Source organism: Ambystoma mexicanum, chromosome 6q (genome assembly GCF_040938575.1).
Source record: "Ambystoma mexicanum isolate Mex_15411 chromosome 6q, UKY_AmexF1_1, whole genome shotgun sequence".
Classification (NCBI taxonomy): Eukaryota; Metazoa; Chordata; class Amphibia; order Caudata; family Ambystomatidae; genus Ambystoma; species Ambystoma mexicanum.
This window is the reverse complement of record NC_090937.1, coordinates 464,584,304-464,606,235: the sequence shown is the minus strand read 5'-3', so window position 1 is coordinate 464,606,235 and position 21,932 is coordinate 464,584,304. Positions and strand designations below refer to the sequence as shown.

The 21,932-nt window shown below is 46.4% G+C and overlaps 1 protein-coding gene across 1 annotated transcript in view; it reads right to left on the bottom strand.

Moving 5' to 3' along the window:
* The window catches only part of PPA2 (inorganic pyrophosphatase 2), a 1,510,578-nt gene that overhangs the window by 1,169,779 nt on the left and 318,867 nt on the right, over positions 1 to 21,932 (bottom strand). Inside the window, exons 3-4 of the mRNA XM_069630955.1 lie at positions 4,720 to 4,764; positions 3,200 to 3,253 (exon numbers count right to left, since the gene is read on the bottom strand). Coding sequence (XP_069487056.1) covers positions 3,200 to 3,253; positions 4,720 to 4,764 — 99 coding nt within the window. The remainder of the gene's footprint in view (positions 1 to 3,199; positions 3,254 to 4,719; positions 4,765 to 21,932) is intronic.

Here is a 21,932-nt window from a genome sequence, read left to right as displayed (position 1 = left end):
GCCCAGCCTCCTCCAGGACTCTTGACAGTGGAGCATGAGACTTGCCCTGCACCTCAGGCCGAGGCCTGGAAGGCGTGTTGCCCTCGGCAAAGTGACTGGTAGTGCTGCGTGTAGGCACCCCCTCGGCCATAATGCCGATACAAGGGCATAGCACCTCGGGTGTACACCTGGTAAAAGAACCTTCCGGTCCCCCAGCACTGTGTTGGGAGAGTCTACGGACCCCTCGGCTTGGCGGCCGGTAGCTGAATTAGCCTCAGTACTCCTGCTGGTATGAAAACCTAAGAGGTTCCTCCTGCTCTAGCATTTCCTTGGAAAGGGGTCGCCCTTGCGGGGTGCGCTGGAAAAGAGCGGCCCTACCTTGGGCCTTGATCGATGTTTGACAAAGTCCTTCAGGGCCTCTGGAGGCCACCGCTCGAAGAGCTCCCTCCACCTAGCCAGTCTATTCTTCAGGGCACGCGAGGAGAGTGCGTCACACGCGGTACAACCTTCCCATCCGTGGTCGGAGCCGAGGCAGCGGAGGCAAAGAGCGTGGGGATCTGATGTAGGAAAGAGCCCCTCACAGGCTGGATACCTGCTGAAGTCCGCTGAAGTCGACATGCGCCAGTGAGGAGCGTGGCGCCAGAGGACCGAGTACCTAATTGATGAAAGAAGGCAAAAAAGACAGAAGTATCCAGGGAAGAGCGTGTGGTATTACATAGCCGAAGCCAAACCCAGGAGCGCTGGTGAAATCGGCCCGTTCCGAAGACACAAAAAAGGGGACTGAGGTGTGGCACCGGAGGGCCGAGTCACTGCAGCGCATGCTCCCAGGGCTGCACCCTGCGCGCTTCTAAATTGAAAGGGCTAGAAGGTTTTTTCTGGTGAAAAAGGTTCTGTCTCCCTTGGAAGGGACGCCCATGTAGTATGGAAGAAAGGGGACGGGACGTAAGAGTAAATCCTGGCAAGAGAAGGATACCAGGTAACTGAAACAGAAGAGAAGTCCTGGCAGGGGAGTATACCAGGCATTTGGAAATGCACAAGAGAAGTCCTGGCAGGAGAGTACACCAGACAGTTGGATTTGCACAGCGAGTCCTGGCTCGGGAGTTTACCAGGCGAGTTGCAAAGATACAGAAATACTAAAAGAAGGACAGTGTTTGCTTGACAAAAGAGACATTTGTGTTAAAGACAGACTGTTGCAGAACTTGTTGACTAATAGGAACATTATGAATCCAGGGGAGACACAAATGGAACTGTTAGTAAAAGAGACATTGCCATCCCATTTCAAATCCAGGGGAAGGGAACCACCCTCTGGATCCAAGGTCTTTCACCTTGCAACACTTTTATTGGAGCTATTTTTACTTTCAGTTGTGAAATTTTGTTTGCTAATATCAGGATAAAAACATTCCGTTTCACACTTTATTGTTTAGTGTGTAGTCTGAGGGTCAAGATAGGACATTTTGGACACAAGGACGGTTTTTCATTTATTGATATCCTGACACAGACAGATCCTTCATTTTTGGTTTTCAGGCAGGGAAACTCCTCTTTAGAATATGGTTAGAGTGACATTTTCCTAACCCATTTTCATTTAAATAAAAGTTTTAACCAAAACATGACAACTTTGTGTCCGGCTTTCATTTCCGAACCCTCAGAGGGGTTATATGGGAAGATGGAAAACCTCCCTTCACACAAAAACAACGTTTTCAATATATTCAGCCAGGTTGAGATTAAATGCCATTCATGGAGCGACTCTGGTGGATACTGCCAAAATGAGCATAACTAGTTTATAAGCTTCTCCATGAATGACATTTAATCTCAATCTGGCTGAATATATCGAAAACGTTGTTTTTTGGACCTCTGCAGGGGGGAACTTGGGTGAAAGTGCAGACACCTTCCCTGTTTTGTGGTGCTGAAATAAACTCAAATACTACTGCAAAGAAATTTTGAGCGCCATAAACCAGATTCTCAGAGTGAAGGTCCCCTTTGACTTAAATAATGCATTGTTCCTAAATGTATGGAATTCAATAGTTCAATTTTTGACTTAACTGAGTTCACATGGCAACAGGGATTGAGGATTCGGAACCGGTTTGTCTAAATTCCTCAAATCCCATTAATTATTAAGAGTGCCTCTTTTGCACAATATTCACTAGGGAAAAGATATAATGAATGCTACATTGCAGGATGCTGCACCATTGTGGGAATTGTGTTACCTCTGAATTACATGTGGTTTATAAGCCTCTCATAAATCAGGCTCTGAATGTTAAGTTAGCTGCGGGAGGCTTCCCTTTGAAGGCAGTACTATCAGGTAGGGTTGGACAAATGGCATGATTACAGAATTATATTAATTTTAAGTGTTTTATTTGATCTTTACATTACCTGAAGCCACCCATATTTAATATCTGTGTTCAATACCCTGTGACAATTCATAACATTTGGATTTCAATTGTTTTTTTGCCTCTTCCTTTTGTTAAACATTACTCACTTTATCAATGAAATTGGCTTTCATCTTTTGTTGGAACTTATATTTGATTGTATGTGACCAGGTGGGGTAGGGTAAAAAAAGTTACAATATTAATTGAGATAGACATTTGCGAAATAAATGTATTGTTTTTATTTCTTGTAAATGATGCTCTGTTACATTTTGAATAAAACAAAAAAAACTTGACAACTACCCATCTCTCCATAAAACTCTAGATGTGTACTAGCTCTGTAACTATGGCAACCTAAGACTGCTTAAGCTTCTAAATTCTCAGATGTCCTATATAATGTTGCGTTTCATTACTCTGCCATCTCAATGGTAAAAATATTGTGTTGTTCAAGAAAGACGTGTATTCCTTAGTCACGAAAATGTCCACCTCTGAGTCCTCCAAAGTCCGTAAGCAACAAGGAGACTTCAGTCTTGTGAATTTGATTACCACCGAAAATCAACAGTTGTGTTATGCAATGCTAAACAACCCGTTTACCCCCCCAAATCGTGGCTGAGTTAATGACCAGGGCTGGATTCCGCAAGGAGGTTGTTCTTACAAAGACAGTATATATCACTGTGCGATCACATAAGGATTTAGCTACGTTTTGTGCAGAGGAGTCTATGATTCCCTTAGGACAACTTTACTACCTGATTCTTCAAATATTTTGTAATTGGGTTAAACCAGTTAACCATCTTCCAAACACCACTATTAAAAAAAGTACAAAAGCAACCGAATGAATATCAATAAAAAGTTGTTACCTCCATTTTGGCATTTGTCCAGCGTGGTACCTCGACAACCATATTGAACACTTCCTGGAATAAAAAAAAAAGTCATCATTTCAAATCATGCCTTTTTGTCAATGACGAATTTTACAACCACCACTGTTCATACAATTTCTGGGTCCTAGTGGGTACCTTCTTATGAAACCCTTCCAAAAACACTGTGGCATGGGGAAAGTACTCTCATCACAGAGTGCAAATTGATAAAGGGTACATGCTTGGGAAAGTTAGTTACATTTCCAATAATGGGAAATATGACAAACGTCGCACTCTGAGGCAGCTCCAAAAACATTTCCACAACACATTTTAAAAGTATTCAAAAATAATGTAGAGGTGAATTTGCTAGGCTTTGGAAGGAGAGCGAACGGTCCCCAGAGTCATTGAGTTTTTGACCCCCAAGACAAGCGGTATTTAGTTTACATATGTCCAAACTTGCACCACCATCTGTTACAAGAAGTAACAGTCCCAATGCAGTGAAAAATACATTGCTTGGCAAAGTGACAGACTATGTCGTCTGTAGGCCTCGCTCCTAACTTAGAATATGGGGAAGACGACAATGATAACCACTATCACCATAAGCAAGCCATGGATGGTCAAACAAATACAGGGGGTACGAGTAGTTGAGTTACAAATGCAAGCAGCGTTATATTCCTTAGACCTTTCTATTCCAAACAATTGTGAAAAGATTACCAATTGAAAAGGGATGGGGACATGTTAGGTCAGACATGGCTTCAGCCAAAAAAATTACAGAGGGCTGCCAGGTCCGCCAGGTCCAAATGAACATCTGCTGCCAAATTCATATCCAGCGAGTATAGTTTGAAGAATAAATAATGGTGCATGCTTACAGGATCGATTTTGCATGATAGCACACACGAGCAAAATTGGAACAAAGCAACAGTATAAACGAAGCTTCACACACATGTAGCTTTCCCATAAATGTGTTTTGAGACTCCCGTTGCCGTTTTACGGCCAGAGTGTTTCTGTTACACCTGATTTTAAGAGTCACATTAGTGGGAAACATGCCGGCTTCACACAAAGTACTGTGAGTCATTGTATGTGGTTTTACACTACGAAGTCATATGGCATGAGAAACCGCATACATTATGCCCTCATACCTCTAAGGGAGAGCATGTAGTAACAGTTACCACCTTTTTATTAATTACCACTCGACTTGCAATGAGGGCCTACGCAAATGGGAAAGATAGTCAACTTCTCCTTCCCCTCAGTCAACAATCATTCCAAGCAAAGAAGCAAATGTACTGTCCTGCTCCTCCGGGGATGTCTGCTCTTCGAAGCATGAACCCTGTCCCCTACGCAATACTGTTCCAAATGCCTTCAGAATAAATAAAATGTCTTCACTTTACAACAAGTGCTGATTGCATTGGGTCAGAGAGTCCAGACTTATCTGCGATTGCCATGCTCGGCCGCCCACTTGGATTCGCTTTGCAGGTTTTGCAGTGCATGCTTGTATACAGAAGATGACGATAAAAATGATGTACCTCTTTTCCATTAGTTCTTGATTTTTTCGCTGGAATTTCATCCTCCTGAAAATAGGTCATTTTTAGAATGTTAATAAGGAATTGCAGTTGAAGCATCCTGTCCACGTTTTGCAACAACAAATGGATGTATAATTTTTCTTTACAAAGGATAAACAAAAGAAACACATAGGTTATTCTGGCAGTAAGATTCTAATTTCAGCACAATGTATTGCACATAATTGTCTATCCAACACTTCCCCGGACTATCTCGCCCAGAAAATCATCAGGGATCAGTCGAGGAGACTGCGTAGAGCAGCCTAAAGCAACAAACTATTGCAACCCAAATTCAAACGATCCAAAGTGGGTGGTGCCAGTTTCCCCACCTTTGCTGCAAAACAATGGAACTCTCTCCCCCATCCCTGAGAGCGGAGAAATTCTACTGGGCATTCAGGAAATCACTAAACACTTTGCTTTTTGCATCACTACAAACGGAGGAATGCATAAACTTGACCTGAACACTGGAACACTGTACCTGGACCCTACAATCTCTATTTGCTGTATGTGTAACAGCACCTTGATGCCCGCAGGCTTAGTGTGCTTTATAAATGAAATAAATATATGTCCACACCGTATCAAACAAGGGGCCAGCTCAGATTCACAAACGGTCATAAAAGGGACAACAAAAAACATCAAGTGGCAAGGCACCAAACAATTCTCCATGCTGTTTAGCAATATGGGAGTGGATTCTGCCCAAGATGGCAGACCAGCAGCAACTTTTCTGTGAAGCTTGGCCACAGTCAGGGAAATAGTTAGACAACATAGTGGCCAAGTAGAGACACCAGAATGTGCCCCCTCTCACCACAAATGTAGTACTGCAACCTCAACACAAAATTATGAAATCATTGCAATCTAAGCAAAAGCTAAGTACTTGAATCTAATCAGTAGAAACAGCAAAGCAAACACACATATTGCAAACATGTATTTACTTTCATTACCTCAAATATAAATATATGTTCATTGTCTAAGGCCCACCCTTCTCCTACATTTTCATTGTCAAAAACATTTCTTAATGATTTTATCATTTTGCTCTCCATTCTCAGTTAAAGGCTGTAAGTATATATCAGTTTTAATTTATTGAAATTTCTCCCAACAATTGGTTATATGAAATGTAATCAGGATCCTCAGTGAAACCCACGCAGCTAAAAACAACGAATTTCTTTGTACAACACAGAAAATATTTTCACAATCCACAAGTCATAATTGTTGGCTTTGTCAATGCTGCACAACAGTATAGTAAACCATGAAGCAGGATTTTTTGGGAATAGCATCCACTGCGAATTGAATCACGTGTAAGGACTCCTATCATAAGAGTCCCTAATGCACAGTGTGATTAAACGATTTGTCCAGGATTATACACTTTGGTTATGTGTCGATTTAGACATTTGATCAGAACAGTACACAAATCGTATAACAATCCAGTCTGACAACATACACATTGTTTTAGGAACATCAATTTATCTGAAAAAAACAGCTGTACACAGCATCAGGCACCAAGACCCTCATTACAAGTTCGGCGGTAAATCTGCCAGAATATCACCAAACGGAATTACTGTTACCGCCACTTGGTCCAACGGATTTACTGCCAGATTACAAGTGGTTTTAGGAAAAGTTAGTCCGCATTTTTTAGACTCCATAGGATTTCATTGGGATTTCAGCGGAGGTATCACCAGCGGCACTTCTGTCGATTTAGCAGATTCCTCGGCAGAAAGTTGGAGGATTTACCTCCAGCACGATGCTGGAGGTAAATCCTCCACTCCAAGGCCAAACTTGGAATATGGCAGAGTGGTAAAAGTAGCAGTAATTCTGTTACCCCCACTGTTTTACCACTCCGCCATACTCGCAGTGAGGGCCCACATCTTTCATCCGTCAGTACCTCAAAAAAATGTTTTGGCAGGAGAGAATAGTGACCCTGTCAGGGGAAAATGGGACCAATTCCAGAATTGAGATGAGGAGTTGGGATTCCTAGTCCCTAATCCTCATCAGTGTGCTTTGTATATGCTGATTGGTACCCCTTTGAGTCTCACTTCTGGACAGAGTTCTATTTTATCTTGCCTTTTTCAGAACAGCAACTCCCAAAATGCACCTGAACACAACCAAGAAAACCCAGACTGTAACCAGGGGAATGGAATCAGTAACAGGAATGTAAAAGACTGGAATCTTCCCTACAAGAGAGGAGACACCCACCACCTGACCTACCAACCGCAGACTGAATCAAGGAGAATAGAGGGGGTGGACAGGAGTGGGGCCATAGAAAACAAAACAAAGTGAGAAGGCACTAAAGGTGAGCAGGGGAGACAAAGAAATCCTCCCCATACCCAACTGGACACGAAACTCACTAGAGCATGGAGAAAGCCCCAAGGAGGCCATCTATGACAGTGTGAATAAGCAGTGCACCTGCTATCATAGATAGAAACCACTAGTGAAGTCACATTACAAAACAGTGAAGCGAGTCTAAAAGACTTACAGTATGTTGCAAGGATCCTAAAATGTAATAGAGTGGAGATGAAGAAAATAATGGGTAGGAAGAAAGTTCTATAAAACAAAGTGATGGAACCATACAATTACCTGTCTGCTTAATAACTGTACTAGCAGGACGGAAAGAAACAGTACAAGATATTTCATGCTGCAATTGCGATCTTGCAGTCATTGCCTCAAACAGCACGCAGCTTTATACACATCTCCCATTTCTAATCATCCAGCATTTGCAGCTTTTAAGAGACAACAGCGAGGGAGTGGCGTGAAGCGCAAGCAATGCAAACGCTCCTTTGTAGCCTCTGTATGAAGCCCGGGAAATATATGTAAATTGCCAGTTCCTGCGCCTCTTGGCTTCTAATGACACCTGGAGATGGTGTAGGAACGTGAAAGGAAAAACTGGGGAGAGTGGCGAAGTGAGCTGCTCCCCCCTGCCCCGAGCCAAAGTAATCAAGAGAAAGGCCTGTCGGATCGACGGTGGGGCTTCTCCAACATGGCGGCTGTACGCTGGGACAATGCGGATCCCACTCCCCCGACCCTGAAGTCCGCCTGCAGGGAGCACAGAAGTCAATAGGTCTGCCAGACAGCACATCGGGGGGCACGCCTCAACGCACAACCGCCCACTGAGGGGGACCCGCAGCACAGAGACTTGGTTTCCAGTGCAGAACATTCAACAGCAGCCTGCGGCGGTCTGGGGAAGGAGGTGAGGAGCCTCTGCTAACAGCGGATGAACAGCGCTTGGCAGGTTATAAAAACAATTGAGGAAGCCACATATGCAGATCAAAGGCAAAAGCTCACCCAGCTCATAAAGTGAGGGACAGGCTCTTCTCTGCTCGACTTCAGTGTCGGGAACATGGTGGCAGGACGAATGAGGGATAGCTGACCACATAAGATCCTAGCAGGAAGACAGCGGCACCTGTAGCAGCCACACAACCACCATCCTGGACCCTGAGAGCAGCCTACTTATGCTCCAACTCTCCATCAGGTGAGGGACAACAGTGAAAATCGCCCAGCAGGAGTGATTGAATTCCCCCCATGAGGAAGCCTCGGGGGTGAATCTGGGAGCGATCAGGAAGCACATTCAAGTGAATTCCAGTGGAGGTATCGAGGAGTACCACAACTGAAGAACAGCACTAGCCATAACACCAGAGGCAGTGGGAAGGGGACAGTCGCCCACTCCATGGCATCCACCTGGTTGATGTACCTAAAAGTCTGCCCAGGCACTATCAGAGTTACCTTCTCCACGTCTCAATCAGCGCATAGGGAGCCGCTAGGTACATACCACCCATGACGAAACAGGCTAAACCACAAATGAATGTGGATATTGCAGCACTACTTCAACCTATAGACAAGGGGAAGAAATTGGAGGCAACAAGTATTCAACCCCCTTCGCCACTTTAACCTGGGGGACAGCTTGCCACGAAAGAGGACATACAATCATTTATGTCTGAAATTAAGCTGGAATTCTGCAACTGTAGGACAGAAATCTCAGCAAGGTAGACCGCCTGGGACAACGAGTGCTGGAAACGGGGCAGAGGCTGGGTGAGGTGGAAGACCATACAACAGACCAGGCAGGGACAGTGGCAGAACTGCAACGCAAGATAAAGGTTTTGGAGGGTAGAAGCAACGCCATGGAACACTAACAGGAAGATATGGAAAATAGAGCCTGAAGAAACAACCTACGGATCAGGGGTGTTCCCTCATCGATTCCGGACCAAGCCCTGAACGAATAGACAGGGGACCTCTTCCAAACTCTTCTCCCGCATCTTGATAAATCGATGTTGCTCCTGGACTGCACCCACAGGCTGAGCTCCCAGAGGGGACAGGTCTCGGATCTTTCACCAGACGTGATTACAAAAATCAACTTCTTCACGGCCAAACAAGAAATCCTCACAGCCAGCTGACCATGTGGAGAATTGACCTTCCAGGGGGCGGTGCTCCAAATCTTTCAAGACCTTGCTACAGCCACGGTACAAAGGAGGAGAACGCTTAGACCGCTGAAAAGCTTTCTGCAGGGTGAGAAGGTTAAATACCGCTGGCTGTTCCTACCACTCTACAATTTGTGCTGAATGGTGCACCATCAGCTCCTTGGAAGAGGCGGAAGGTATTCTACCAGACACCACCCCTGATACTAGCATAGGCTTCGTCTCACCTCTAACTCCCTTACATCATCAAAAAGAGACGTACCCTTGCCTAAACGTTTCCTGGCACATCTCAACCTTAAAGCCAAACTGGCGCAATCTAGCAACAAAGTCATTCTGAGTACCCAGCTTCACACGGCCAATGTCCAAACGTGGGTATGCTATGTTATTTTATGTTACTTTACATTTATATAGCGCCTTATGTACCATTGGTATGATCTCAAGGCGCTGGTAGGTTGAACGCCCTCGGGAACCGTAGTTCAAGTCAGTGGAGAGAGAGAGTCATAAGGTGCGTGTGTACACCGGATATGTGTGCAGCAGGTGTGGCACTTGTACGATAGCTGCTTCTAAGCGGTAGGTGTGGTGGTTGGGAGATCAGGAGTATATGTTCGTTCTGGCAAGGTGATAACAGACTGATTCTGGCTGCTTTAGGCCTGAGGAGAACGCCTAGGCTGGCGGGTGTGCAACCAGCTGTGTTTAGTTAGGATGATGGGGAGTATGTTGCAGGTGTTGGTATGAGAACAGCTATACCGAATGTGTCATAGTATCGCTGTGTTCTAGTTGAGTGGTGGTGTATAGAAGAGAGTAAGCGTGGTGATGTGATATGGTGGTTTTCAGTAGGTGCTTGAGATCGAGTGCCTTCATGCTCCATACATTCCATGCACTCCAATCATTCCATGCACTCTAACCGTTCCATGCTCTTCAACTGTTCCATGTACTCCAACTGCTCCGTGCACTCCAACCGTTCTTGCACAATATCCATTCCATGCCCTCTATCTGTTCCATGCATTCCATCCGTCGAATGTACTCCCTCAGTTCTATGCACACCATCTGTTCAATCAGTTCCATGCATTCCTTCTGATCCACCTACTGCGTCCGATCCAAGCATTCTATCCGTTCCAACTACTTCATCCGTTCCACCCACTTCATCCGTTCCACCCACTTCATCTGTTCTATCGGCTTCATCTTCCACATACTTCATCTGTTCACACACTTCATCCTTTCCCCACACTCCATCCGCTCCACACACGGCATCATCCGCTCCACACACTTCTCCGCTCCACACACTTTGGCATCCGCACCACACACGGCATCCGCACCACACTCTTCATCCGCTCCACACTCTTCATCCGCTCCACACTCTTCATCCGTTCTACCCATGTCATCCGTCGCACGCACTCCATCCGCCCCATGCACCCCATCCGACCCATGCACCCCATCCGACCCATGCACCCCATCTGTCCCATGCACTCCATCCATCCCATGCGCTCCATCCATCCCATGCGCCCCATCTATGTCATGCACTTGATTCATCTATTCCATTTGTTCCTTTCATTCCATGCACTTTGTCATTTCATGCCATCTATCCGTTCCATGCACTCTATCTATTCTGTGCATTCCATCCGTATCATGTACTCCTCCTTTCCATCCTCTCGTCACTTTATTCCACTCGTCCACTTCGTTCTTCTCATCCATTTCATTTATTTCATCCATTTCTTAATTTCATCCACTTCACTGCTTTCATCCAGTTTATTCCTTTCATCCACTTCACTACTTTCATCCACTTCACTCGTTCTATTCAGTTTATCCATTTTAATTTACTTTAGCGGTTATTAGTTTTCGATTTCTCGCTTGGAACATGTTGCTAGATTGTTATTTATGATAAAGCAGCTTTGGGGAGGTCATTGATTGCTCATATCGAGTTTGAGTTAAGAGTCGATTTTAGGGGAAGAGCCATGTTTTCAGTAATTTGCGGAAAGAAATTAGGTCCTCAGTGAGTCGGATGTGGGGTGGGAGTGCGCTCCACAGAGTGGGGGCCAGGGCTGAGAATGATGATCCACCTAACCTGACTGAGTTGGTTTTTGGTATGACTAGGAGGCCGGCAGAGCTTGATCTTAGAGTGCGAGGAGGATGGTAGGTTTTTAGTTTGTCTTGAAGATACTGAGGTCCGGTTTTATGCAATACTCTGTGAGAGATGCATAAGGTTTTGAAGGTCACCCTTCGGGCAACCGGAAGCCAGTTCAGAGTTTTGAGGGCTGGGGAGATGTGATCTCTTGGGCCAAGTGCTATTAGCAGTTTGGCAGCAGCGTTTTTTGTGCTCTTTGTAGTTTAATCAGTTGGTACGTGTGGACTCCGAGGTAGAGGGAGTTAGCATAGTCCAGTCATGACATAACAATTAATTGGACCACAGAGAGTCTGAAGGGAAAGGAGAGGTATGGAAAAATGCACCTAAGGGTTTTAAGGTGGTAGTGACAGGACTTGGAGACGTTGTTGACTTGGAGCGAGAGGGTTAGGTCTGAGTCTAGGGTGCATCCAAGGTTTTTTACTGAATTTGAGGGTGTCTGGGAATTACCCATGGCAGATGGCCAGGGTAGCGGGTGCGGAAGAAGTTCGGTGTTGCCACATACCATGATTTCAGTTTTGGAGGGGTTTAGCAAGAGGTGGTTTGTGGTCATCCAGTGATCTATGTCGAGGAGGCAGGAAGCAAGGTCGGGTTGGCAGTTGGGTTTTGAACTCAGGAGGTTTAGGATTAGTTGTGTGTCATCAGTGTATTTGTAGCACAGGATATTGTGCGAGTGGATTATTCGTGGGAGGGTGGACATATAGAGGTTAAACAGGAGGGCTGATAGGCATGCTCCTTGTGGAACTCCAGTGTTGACTGGTTGGGCGTGGGAAGCATAGGTTGAGAGTAGGGTTATTTGGTTCCTATTGTCGAGGAAGGATGCTATCCATTTGAGAGCGTTTCCACGGATTCCCAAGGAGTGGAGGCGGTCAAGGAGGATTGAGTGGTTGATTGTGTCGAAGGCGGCGGATAGGTCAAGAAGGATTAGTGCGGCGCATCCCGCAGAATCAGCAGTGTTTTTAAGGTCATCCCAGATTGAGGTTATGGTGGTTTCGGTTCCGTGTCGGGCTCTGAAAACTGATTGAGCGTGGTCGAGGAGATTGTTGGCTTTGTCATGATGCCTACCTCCAAGGAGCCAGGTCCGACCCAGCAACCCCAGAGGCAGGCATCATTTCCCCCAGGGGAGTGCCAGCGGTCCCAAGCTGGGGCCCTTTGGACGCAGTCCTGGCGCCTTAGGCGCCAGGCTCATGTTGGACCCCTGTCCTGGCGCCAGGCCATAAAGCTAGACATGTGTTCAAGTGTTTTAATGTGCACTTACCTGATGCAGACCATGCTGCCACATCCAGGCCCTCTTGAGGCCTGAATGGAACTACTTTACCTGTGGGATTACTTTCCACCCGGGTGTGGTCGGGGAAGGATACATACCTGATCGGAGGAAGGATACACACTTGGAACTTCTTCCAAAGCTATTTAAACCACACCCGATCAGCAACTCACGCTTCGCGTTGTTCTGCTCCTCGCAGCTGGACGCTCACCGTGTCAGCTCCTGCATCTGGACCTCAGCCACGCCTGTCAGTATCCTGGGTCACCTGCAAAGGGAGACAAAAGACCTTACCTGCTAAATCAGCACCACAGAGGCATCACACCGACGATCCTGAAAAGGAAGACATCATTTTAAAAGCATTTCGCTACGATCGCTGCAGCGCTGCATTTCACTCACCTTTCCTGGACGCCACCATCTTCAGCAGCGATCATCCGGATCCACAGCCACTTCCCAGAACCTAAAGAGAAAGACAAGAACAAGGTGAGAGAAGGAAGGGAATAGGAAATGCTCAGTTTCCTTCTAAGTCTTACCTGCTGGGTCATTCCCATTTCATTTCGGGTCTTGCCGCTTCCAGGCATCCGGACCCCGGCCCCTATGGGGGGAAAAAAGACAAAGACATTGAATGAGCGAATGCAAAGACATTACCCGAGCGCTCATCCAGAACTTACCTGTCATTTACTGGAACTGCACGTATCACTTCGGGTCGGCGCCATATCTCCGGCATTCCGAACCCCGGCCCCTAAGGGGAAAAAGATAATGAACATTATTATTAAGCTTGGACTTTTGAACTTGCAACAGAACTTTTACAGAGCCTTACCTGAATAGTCAAGCTTACCTGAACTCCCATAATCCTCAATCCAGTGAAGTAACTGGGTTTCAACGCGCCCCTGCATCAGAAGCAGGATGGAGAGCTCATCCTTCCTGACCCTAAGGTGAGACTTCACGGGGAATCGTGGAAGGGTATCGTGGAGGGTTGGAAGAGAGTGGGAGGCTTGAGCATAACTCAGACAGTAGGTAATACTCCCTTTTCACGCACAGGGGAATATTCCTGCGAGCCGGAGAAGCCAGAGTAGAGGGGCCCTTCCTGTCCACCTTCAGAGTCCTGCGCTTCACCATTGAAGAAGCATCAGCACTCGAAGCCAGACCTGCGCCTCCGTGGGAATCAGGTGAGCGTTACAGGCTTCGACAAAGGCATTTAGTTGGGAGTAGGCGGTTTGGTCAATGAGTTTGGTGTTTGAGATGGGGCAGAAGTTTTTGGGTTCGAGAAGCTTGATGGAAGTTTTTTTTTAGAAGAGGCTTCACATGAACAGTTTTGAACGCCTCGGGAAAAATTCCCGAGGAGAGGGAGTCCTTTATGCTGGTTCTTGCGTGTTCTCCTGCGCTGGTAGATGCGAAAATTTCTTTGAGGGTTGTGGCTGGGCAGGAGTCCAGCGGGGTGCCGGATGGTTTGCGGGCAGATAGAAGTTTGAGAAATTGGTCAGTTGATATTGGAATGAAGGAGTCGAAAGTTGGTTGGGTAGCGGTCGCAGGCGGTGGGATAGCAGGTAGGGTGGGTGGATTGCCTGGTGGTGTGTAAGAGAGCTAGTTTGTTGGTTAGAGAGTTTGTTCTTTCGGGAACTGTGGTGTAAAAGTGGAGAGAGAGTGAGTCGCACAGTGATTGTGAGGGGGTGGGAAGGGTGGTGGTACATGATGGTTTGGTGAATTCGGCGATGATTTTGTGAAGTTCTTTGCTGAGGTTTTTACAGTTTAGGATTCAGAAGTTGTAATGGGCTTTTTTAGCTTTCTGGATTTCGGCCTTATAGTGGCGACGGTGCCGGGCCAAGGTGGATCTGCTCAGGGCTGTTTTGTCTTTCTGCCATTTGCGTTCTAGGGATTTATATAGCTGTTTAGTGGTCTTCATGACCCCACACAGAATCCAACCGGGCGCCAAGCCCAATGCTATTGTTGTTCTATGGTTACAAGTTACCAGTTGGAGTTATAAGTTAAAAATATGGTTGCTGGGAGACCACCATAGGGCGCAAAGGGCAATGGCTGCCTGAAGCATTGCTCCGCAGTCCGAGGGGAACAACAGAGATGAAGAAGAGCACCTCCCGACTACAAAACTAAACGTAAAAGGAAGGATCATACCCCGGAACCGAGGGGAAACGAGAAAGCGGCCAGGAAAAGAAATTTTATGAGGTGAAGAGAGAAAATACAAAGGTCACCATCCCCCTCCGGGAACCTGTAAAATGGGAGTCAGACATAGTGGACAGTAACACTGGGCCTAGAATAAGAGGGACCGCGCCGTGGTGCCGTTGTTGGGAAGCATCAGAGGGAGCGGTGCAAAGCGGATTATGCAGCAGTGCCCCCAGGAGACTGCAATCTAATCGGAAAGGTGATGGTGACGGTGTAGAGGGGCTCGCTGTTACCTCTGGAGAAGAGCCCCGGTGCACGGGGAAACCAGGCGAGCGGATGAGGAGCAGGAGCTGCAGCCCGGCCGCACGCGCTGCACTGAGGTAATCGGTGAAGAAAGGCAGCGGTGCGTCCGAGAGCGGCAGACCCCCCCCGGGGCAGAGGGCTGGATGAGGACGTGGAGCAGAGGAGAGGGTGTAGCATGGCATCTGAACCACTGTGGGAGGCCGCCAGAGGGAGCGGAGCAGTGCCTAGATGTCAGCGGTGTCCCACGAAAGAAGCGAGCCAGTCTGGAAGCTGTTGGTGGCGGTGTAGAGGGGCTTGCTGGCCCGCCCGAAAAGGAGCATTGGTGTACGAGGAAACCAGGTGAGCGGGAGAGGATCAGGAGCTGCAGCCCGGTGACGAAAGGCTCGCAGGAAAGTGAAGGGCCCGCCCGGGGTGGAGGACTGGACTTGAAAATAGGGCGGATCACAAGAAGCAGCACGGCGTGTGTGTGAGACGGATTGGAGAGAGAGCTGATCCACAGACAAGTGAGAACGGAGCAGAAGTACTGAGGAGGTGGCTGGTTTAAAAAGGACTGAACACGTGGAAAGGAGCGGGTGTGCTGCGGGACCTTCCATCCTATGTAAGCACGTGAGGACTCTCCAAGGGGGCCCCAACTAGAAGTGAACAACCCGAAGCTGGTCTGTAAGAGAAGGGGAGTAAAAGGGGAGGACTGGTGAAAAGGGGTGCAAAGTGGAAAGGTTGCAGACCAGAAGGAGCTGATCGCTGAGAAGAGGAGGGACAGCAGGGGCCACCAGAAGCGACAAGACATTAAGGGAACCTGCTGATGGAAAGAACCAGGCCCGGCGCATGAAAAGGAAAGAGACACAGACAACATGAGCAGAAAAAGTAGTACATGAAGAGAAAGGGCTGGTGCCAAATAGGGGGTGAAAAGATAAATAGGCACCGGCACCCTTGAAACTAGATTGAGAAGGGTTAATCCAAGTCGAAAATAGAGTGGATCTGCAAGGATCGGGTCCAGAGTGCGGCAAAGTGAAGAGGCTGGGGTCAGTTAGGCTTCAGGATGGCTGTAAATAAGCTTGGTGCCTAAACCAACCACGACAGAGTGTGCTTGGGAAGCCCTGGCCACAAGTGAAGAACGGACAGAACACGAGAGGTCTTTGGGCAAGAGCGAAGGTCAAGAAGGTGCGCTGCCTATTAGTGAGAGACACAAGGGAGAGAGAGACAAATATATGCAAAACCCAAACCGAGAGGGAGGGGGGGTACAAAGGCTGCAAAAATACAGAAGAGAGCAGCCAGCTGCTTCAATATTGCAACTAGAGGAACAAGCAGTTAAGAGAATGGCTGTAAAAAAGTAAGGCATTGCGGGAATTTTGGCGGAGATAAAGGCCCTACGGTCAGACATTCAGATGTCCATATCTGAAATAAGGGGAAAAGTGGATCGTATTGAAGGAAAAGTTGAAAATCTTGAGAAAAACCAAGCCAATGTCGATTTAATAGAAATGAAACTCAATGCAAGAATGACGGACATTGAGCTGCGAGAGGAGGAAATCATATTGAAAATGGATGACCTGGAAAAATGGGAACGGAGATCGAATCTTCGGATTTTGGGTCTAGCGGAGAAGGATGGGGAAACCCCACAACAAGTGGAGCGCAAGGTACAGGATATTATCAACCTCTTATATGAAGACGAAGGAGGAAAGTTGGTAGCAGTGGAAAGGGCCCATAGAGGGGGGAAGAGCATTTGGAAGGGGCCCGTGATCTATTGTGGTCAAGTTCTTGAGCTAGAAGGAGAAGACTGAATCTTTGAATAGAGCCAAACAAAGACAGGAAATTGAATATCAAGGATCCAAGGTTAGGATGCATCAGGATCTCTCAAGTATGACCTTGGCGAGGAGGAGGTCCTGTAGATCGTGCACCATATGGCTCACAGGACAGAAAATTAGATGCAGTTGGGGCTACCCGTTTGACCTCACTTTTGAGTATCGAGGAGAGGACTACAGGGTCACCACTGCCGAAGAGGCCAGCCGGGTCCTAAAGGGACTGAGAGAGACAATGGACATGCGAGGTCCGATGGGAAAGCAGGAAGCTTCAAGCTCACAAGCCGAGGGATAAGGGAGGGGCCGACAGCAGCAAAGGGCGAAAGTGGGAAGACAATACTTCAAGCCGAACCCGGTGTCCCCAGTGAAGACATCATAAGGAAGATATGGACATGGAGAAAGGAAAGAACATGACCTTCAGAGCTTGGGGTGTGAAATCCTGAAGGAAAGCGTGAAATGGGTAGGGAAGGTAAATAAAGGCTTCCTGTTAGGAATGCGGCTAAGAATCCCCGATGGCCCTCAAATTGGAGAGGGCATCTCCAAGAAGGGACCTAATACAGCCTATTCTGGCTGTGGTTCAGTTTTTCTGGTTCATTTGGTTTATCCAGTTCATTGTTGGGGGGGGGGGGGGCAAAGAGGGGTGAGGGGGGAAGGAAGCAGGATGTGAATGGAACATCTTGGAAGGCTATGAGACTGAATCAATTGCGGGGAGGAATTAAGGAAAGCAACAAGGTGCAATGGGATCTGACATAGGGATGTCGCAACAGGAGGATCAAAGAAGAGGGAGGTCGGTATTGAAGGTGGGGACCCTTTATGTAAAGGGACTTAATTCTCCGGCCAAGAGGTCCCTTGTGAGCAAGGAACTTGTTAGGGCAGAATTGGATGTCCTCTTTATTCAGTAAACCAGACTAAGGACGGGGGAGGAGAGGCCCATAAGAGGCAGAGTAGTGGGTCAAATATTCTGGGCGTTAGGGAGCCAAAAAAAGGGGGGAGTGGGGATACTCTTAAGTAAACGACTCAGGATGGAAAATCTGACGGTGGAGCGATCACCAGAGGGCAGGTGGATAGTACTTAGGGGGGAGTGGGAAGGAAGGCGAATTACATTGGTGGGAGTTTATACTCCTAATCAGGGTCAGAGGGCGTTCAATGAGGGGGTCCTGGCAGCATTGGGAGGGAGTGAGGAGAACATGGTGGTAATAGGGGGGGATTTTAATACCTGGGCAGACCCATTAATGTATAGAAAACAGACAAAGATCCAAATTAAAGGAGTCCAACGGGGGGAGACCAAAAGATTTGCAGCCACCTTACAGAAAGAGGGGCTTGTTGACATCTGGAGAGAATGCAACCCAGGGGAAATGGGTTATACCTTCAAATCAGAGGTCCACGAGACTTTCACACGAATTGATTACCTCTTGGTAATTAAAGAGCAGAGAGCTAGGGTACAGGAGGCAAGTATTCGCCCAATGGGATGGACTGACCATGATATGGTTGTGGCGAACATAGAGGTTAAGGGGATTGGCCACAGAAATACCAAATGGAAGTGCAATGAGTCCTTGTGGCTGGATAAGCTCTACGATAGGGAACTAAGGGGAGCGATAGAGGAGTACTTCCAAATTAATAACAATGGTGAAGTCGACACCACGGTATGGGAAGCAGGCAAAGCTGTATGGAGAGGCCACCTCATAAGGGAAGGAGCGAGGAGAAAAAGGGAACGTAAAATAATTGAAGAAAGGCTGAAAGGGGAAATAATGGCGCTTGAGAAGAACATGCACGCCCAAGGGTCATATCATAAAGACCACCTACGGGCCCTTAAAGAAAAGCGGGAGGAGTTGAAAAAATTGGGAAATGGGGAGGTAATAAGAAAGTTAACATTTCTAAAACAAAAATTTTACGAGAAAGGGGATTAATCGGATGAAGCGGATAGGATGCTTGCTTCCAGGCTTCGGGCACAAAGAGCAGAGAGGTGGGTGGAAGGCCTTCAAATGGAGGAGGGGGGACTAACTAGAGGGTCACAAGATATAGCGAACCAATTTGCGAAATATTATGAAACTCTCTACAGGTCTGAGATAGAGCAGGGCGAGAAGGAAATGGGGGAGTATATAGCGAAGGTAGCACTGACTGGGCTACTGGAGTCTGAGCGAGCCCGGTTGGAATCGGACATAACTCCAGAGGAGGTTCTCGAGGCTATAAAGAGATCACCGGGGGGGAGAGGGCGCCAGGGGAGGATGGAAATGGCATGAGATTCTACAAACACTTTGGGGATATCCTGGCTCCACACCTAGCAAGTCTGTTTAACACCATACGGGAGAAGGGAATTGAGCCACAATCATTCTCTGATGCACGGATAGTAGTTATCCCTAAGGGAGGGAAGGACCCCACTTTATGCAAGTCGATGCAAAAATGTATACAAGCATTTTGGCCTCGCGAATGGAGGGTTTTATGCCACGACTGGTCTACCCAGACCAGGTTGGTTTCATAAAGGGTAGGCAGGGGGCAGATGCAATGCGAAAGACCCTAGACATAATGGAATATACGATGGGTGAGGAGGGTGACCAGGCGCTCCTAAGTATGGACTCCGAAAAGGCATTCGATTGCGTGGAATGGAGCTTCCTGTGGGAGGTGATGAGGGACATTGGATTTGGGGAGACATTCCTAAGGTGGGTCCAGGCATTGTATAGGTCTCCGCGGGGAGGGTTGTGGTGAATAGTAAGACATCGGAAGAGATACGTATGACGAGAGGGACGAGGCAGGAATGTCCCATGTGGCCGCTCTTATATGCACTCTACATGGAGGCCCTTGGAAATAATACAAGGGGAAATCCTACTATTAGAGGGATAAGGGTGGGGGCAAATGAATACAAACTGGCAATGTTTGTCGATTATATATTACTTTATATGGCGCATCCATATGAAGACACTCCAAATTTTATTGAAGTTATTCGGAAATTTGGGAAATGGGCTGGTCTTAAAGTGAACGTGGATAAATCCACTCTTTTTTTTATATAAAAACAAGGGTAATGAAGAAAGTAGCATTCCGTTAATAGGGGAAATACCAACAAATTATAAGACTCTTAGATATCGGATTAATATCGCAAGAACCACAAAGGGACTCTATGAGGCTAATTTTCTGCAGCAGGTAAGGGAAGTAAAGAATTAATTTTAAAAAAAATTACTAGCACATAGTTGATTACTAGAAATACTTACACACATTATTATCCGTGTAGATCTTTCGAAAACAACCGGGAATCTACTCCTGTGTTGGAACTGCGAGAAATTGTCAACATCTTTAGCATCTACGCTGCGACACACAGGTAATACACTGACTTTCGTATGGAAAATTAGATTAAAACTGCAGAATTGGAAAAGTATATGATTGTAGTCTGACACATATTATTATTATTTATGTAGAATGTAAGCTGACTAGGCACTATGGTGGATAGACACGACGGCACACAGTGTACTGCAGAGTCTGGAAAGGCACATGCCTTGACAACAATACACAGGTAGGAATAATGAAACTTACCTTAATAACACTAAAGCGACCTTTTGATTTAATCGTCCACTAACACACATATCACTATCACTTACAGAACACCAGAGAACTGTCTCATATGATGACGTTTCCACAATTCCACATCGAAATGGGCATTTGAAGTCTTAAAGACAAGAGAAAAGAAAAATACTGTTTTGTGTTTGAAACAGAAATTAGATTTATTTGTTAAAATCTACATTCAAAGTATTTTCAAATTACTAGTATCATTAGGAAACACTGTGTTTAAAGAAATAGTTATTGCTCCTGAAGAAGAGAGGTACACTCTCGAAACGCGTAGAGCTCCACATTAAGAATGTTTTGTATTTTTTGTATCTTTGAGTGAATTGAACTCTGACTTTCGTTGATACTAAGCGCTAAAAATATTAAGTTGATAAATACTTTTCAGATAACATTGTGTGTATTGAAATTTGTTTTCTATTCAAGTAATGCAAAACTAAATGAGTTACGAATTTAGTTGTTCTAAAATCAAAAAATTAGTAAAAATTGTGACACTTGTCTAAATTCTGTTTGGACCATTTAGTTGTCCAATATTAAGAGGTGTGCAGGGGACGGGAGTTCCTATTATCAATAGGAATTCCACTTTTTTCAAGGGAAGTAAAGAAGGACATGGGAAATTGGACACGTTTAACCATATCGTGGTTGGGTAGAGTTAATGCCTTAAAGATGGCGGTGCTTCCGAAACTACTTTATCTTTACCAAATGCTCCCTATTTCTATCCCGAAAGGGCATTTTGTGGAAATAAAGAGAATGATTAATGGGTTTGTCTGGCAGGGCAAAAAACAAAGAACAGCTTATGAAGTCCTGGCCAAGACAAAAGAGGAAGGGGAAGTGGGTCTGCCTGACATGTATGAGTACTATCGAGCCTCCAACTTCAGGGCGCGAGTGCCTCATTTGAAAGAGGAAAACCAAAAACAATGGGTGACGATTGAAAATTATAGAATGAGACCAGTCTCGTTTGGGGAGTAGTTGTGGGCGCCAAACATTTTTTTCCCAAGCAGGGTCATTAACCATTTTGGAATGGGTACCCTTCTGAGGCTTTGGTGGAATAAGAGGGGAATGAAACAGCTCACAACATGGCCATCGCCAATGAGTTGTATATGGGCTCCCCCAATCCGAGATGACGTAAGAGACCCATTGAGGTTCCAAAGTTGGTATGAGGCACGGTTGATAAGAAGTGGTCAAATGGTAAAACAGGCGGGATGTATATCGATACAAGAGTTAGAGGCGGGCCTGCAAATAAGGCCCATTGGACGTATTTAAATTTCTGCAACTGAAAGGGGTCCAGATGGTGGGGAAATGGAAAGAACAATTGAAGAGGGATCTCACCTCCATGGAAAAGATACTCAGTGAATGGGTCAGCACGAAGGGTCTTATATCAAGGTTATACACAACCTTGATTGAAGCAAAGGATACTAAAGTAGAGGGTCCGAAGAAAAGGTGGGAAAAAGACATGGGGACTCCGATCTCTGACGCCTTGTGGTCTCGAATGTGCACGGCAGCGCATAAGACATCTATCTCAGTGCAATACAAAATGCACGGGGTGAAGTTGCTGCACAGATGGCAATTAGACCCTACAAGACTTTCCAAGATGTTTGCCCAGACAAGCCCAAAGTGCTGGAGGGGATGTA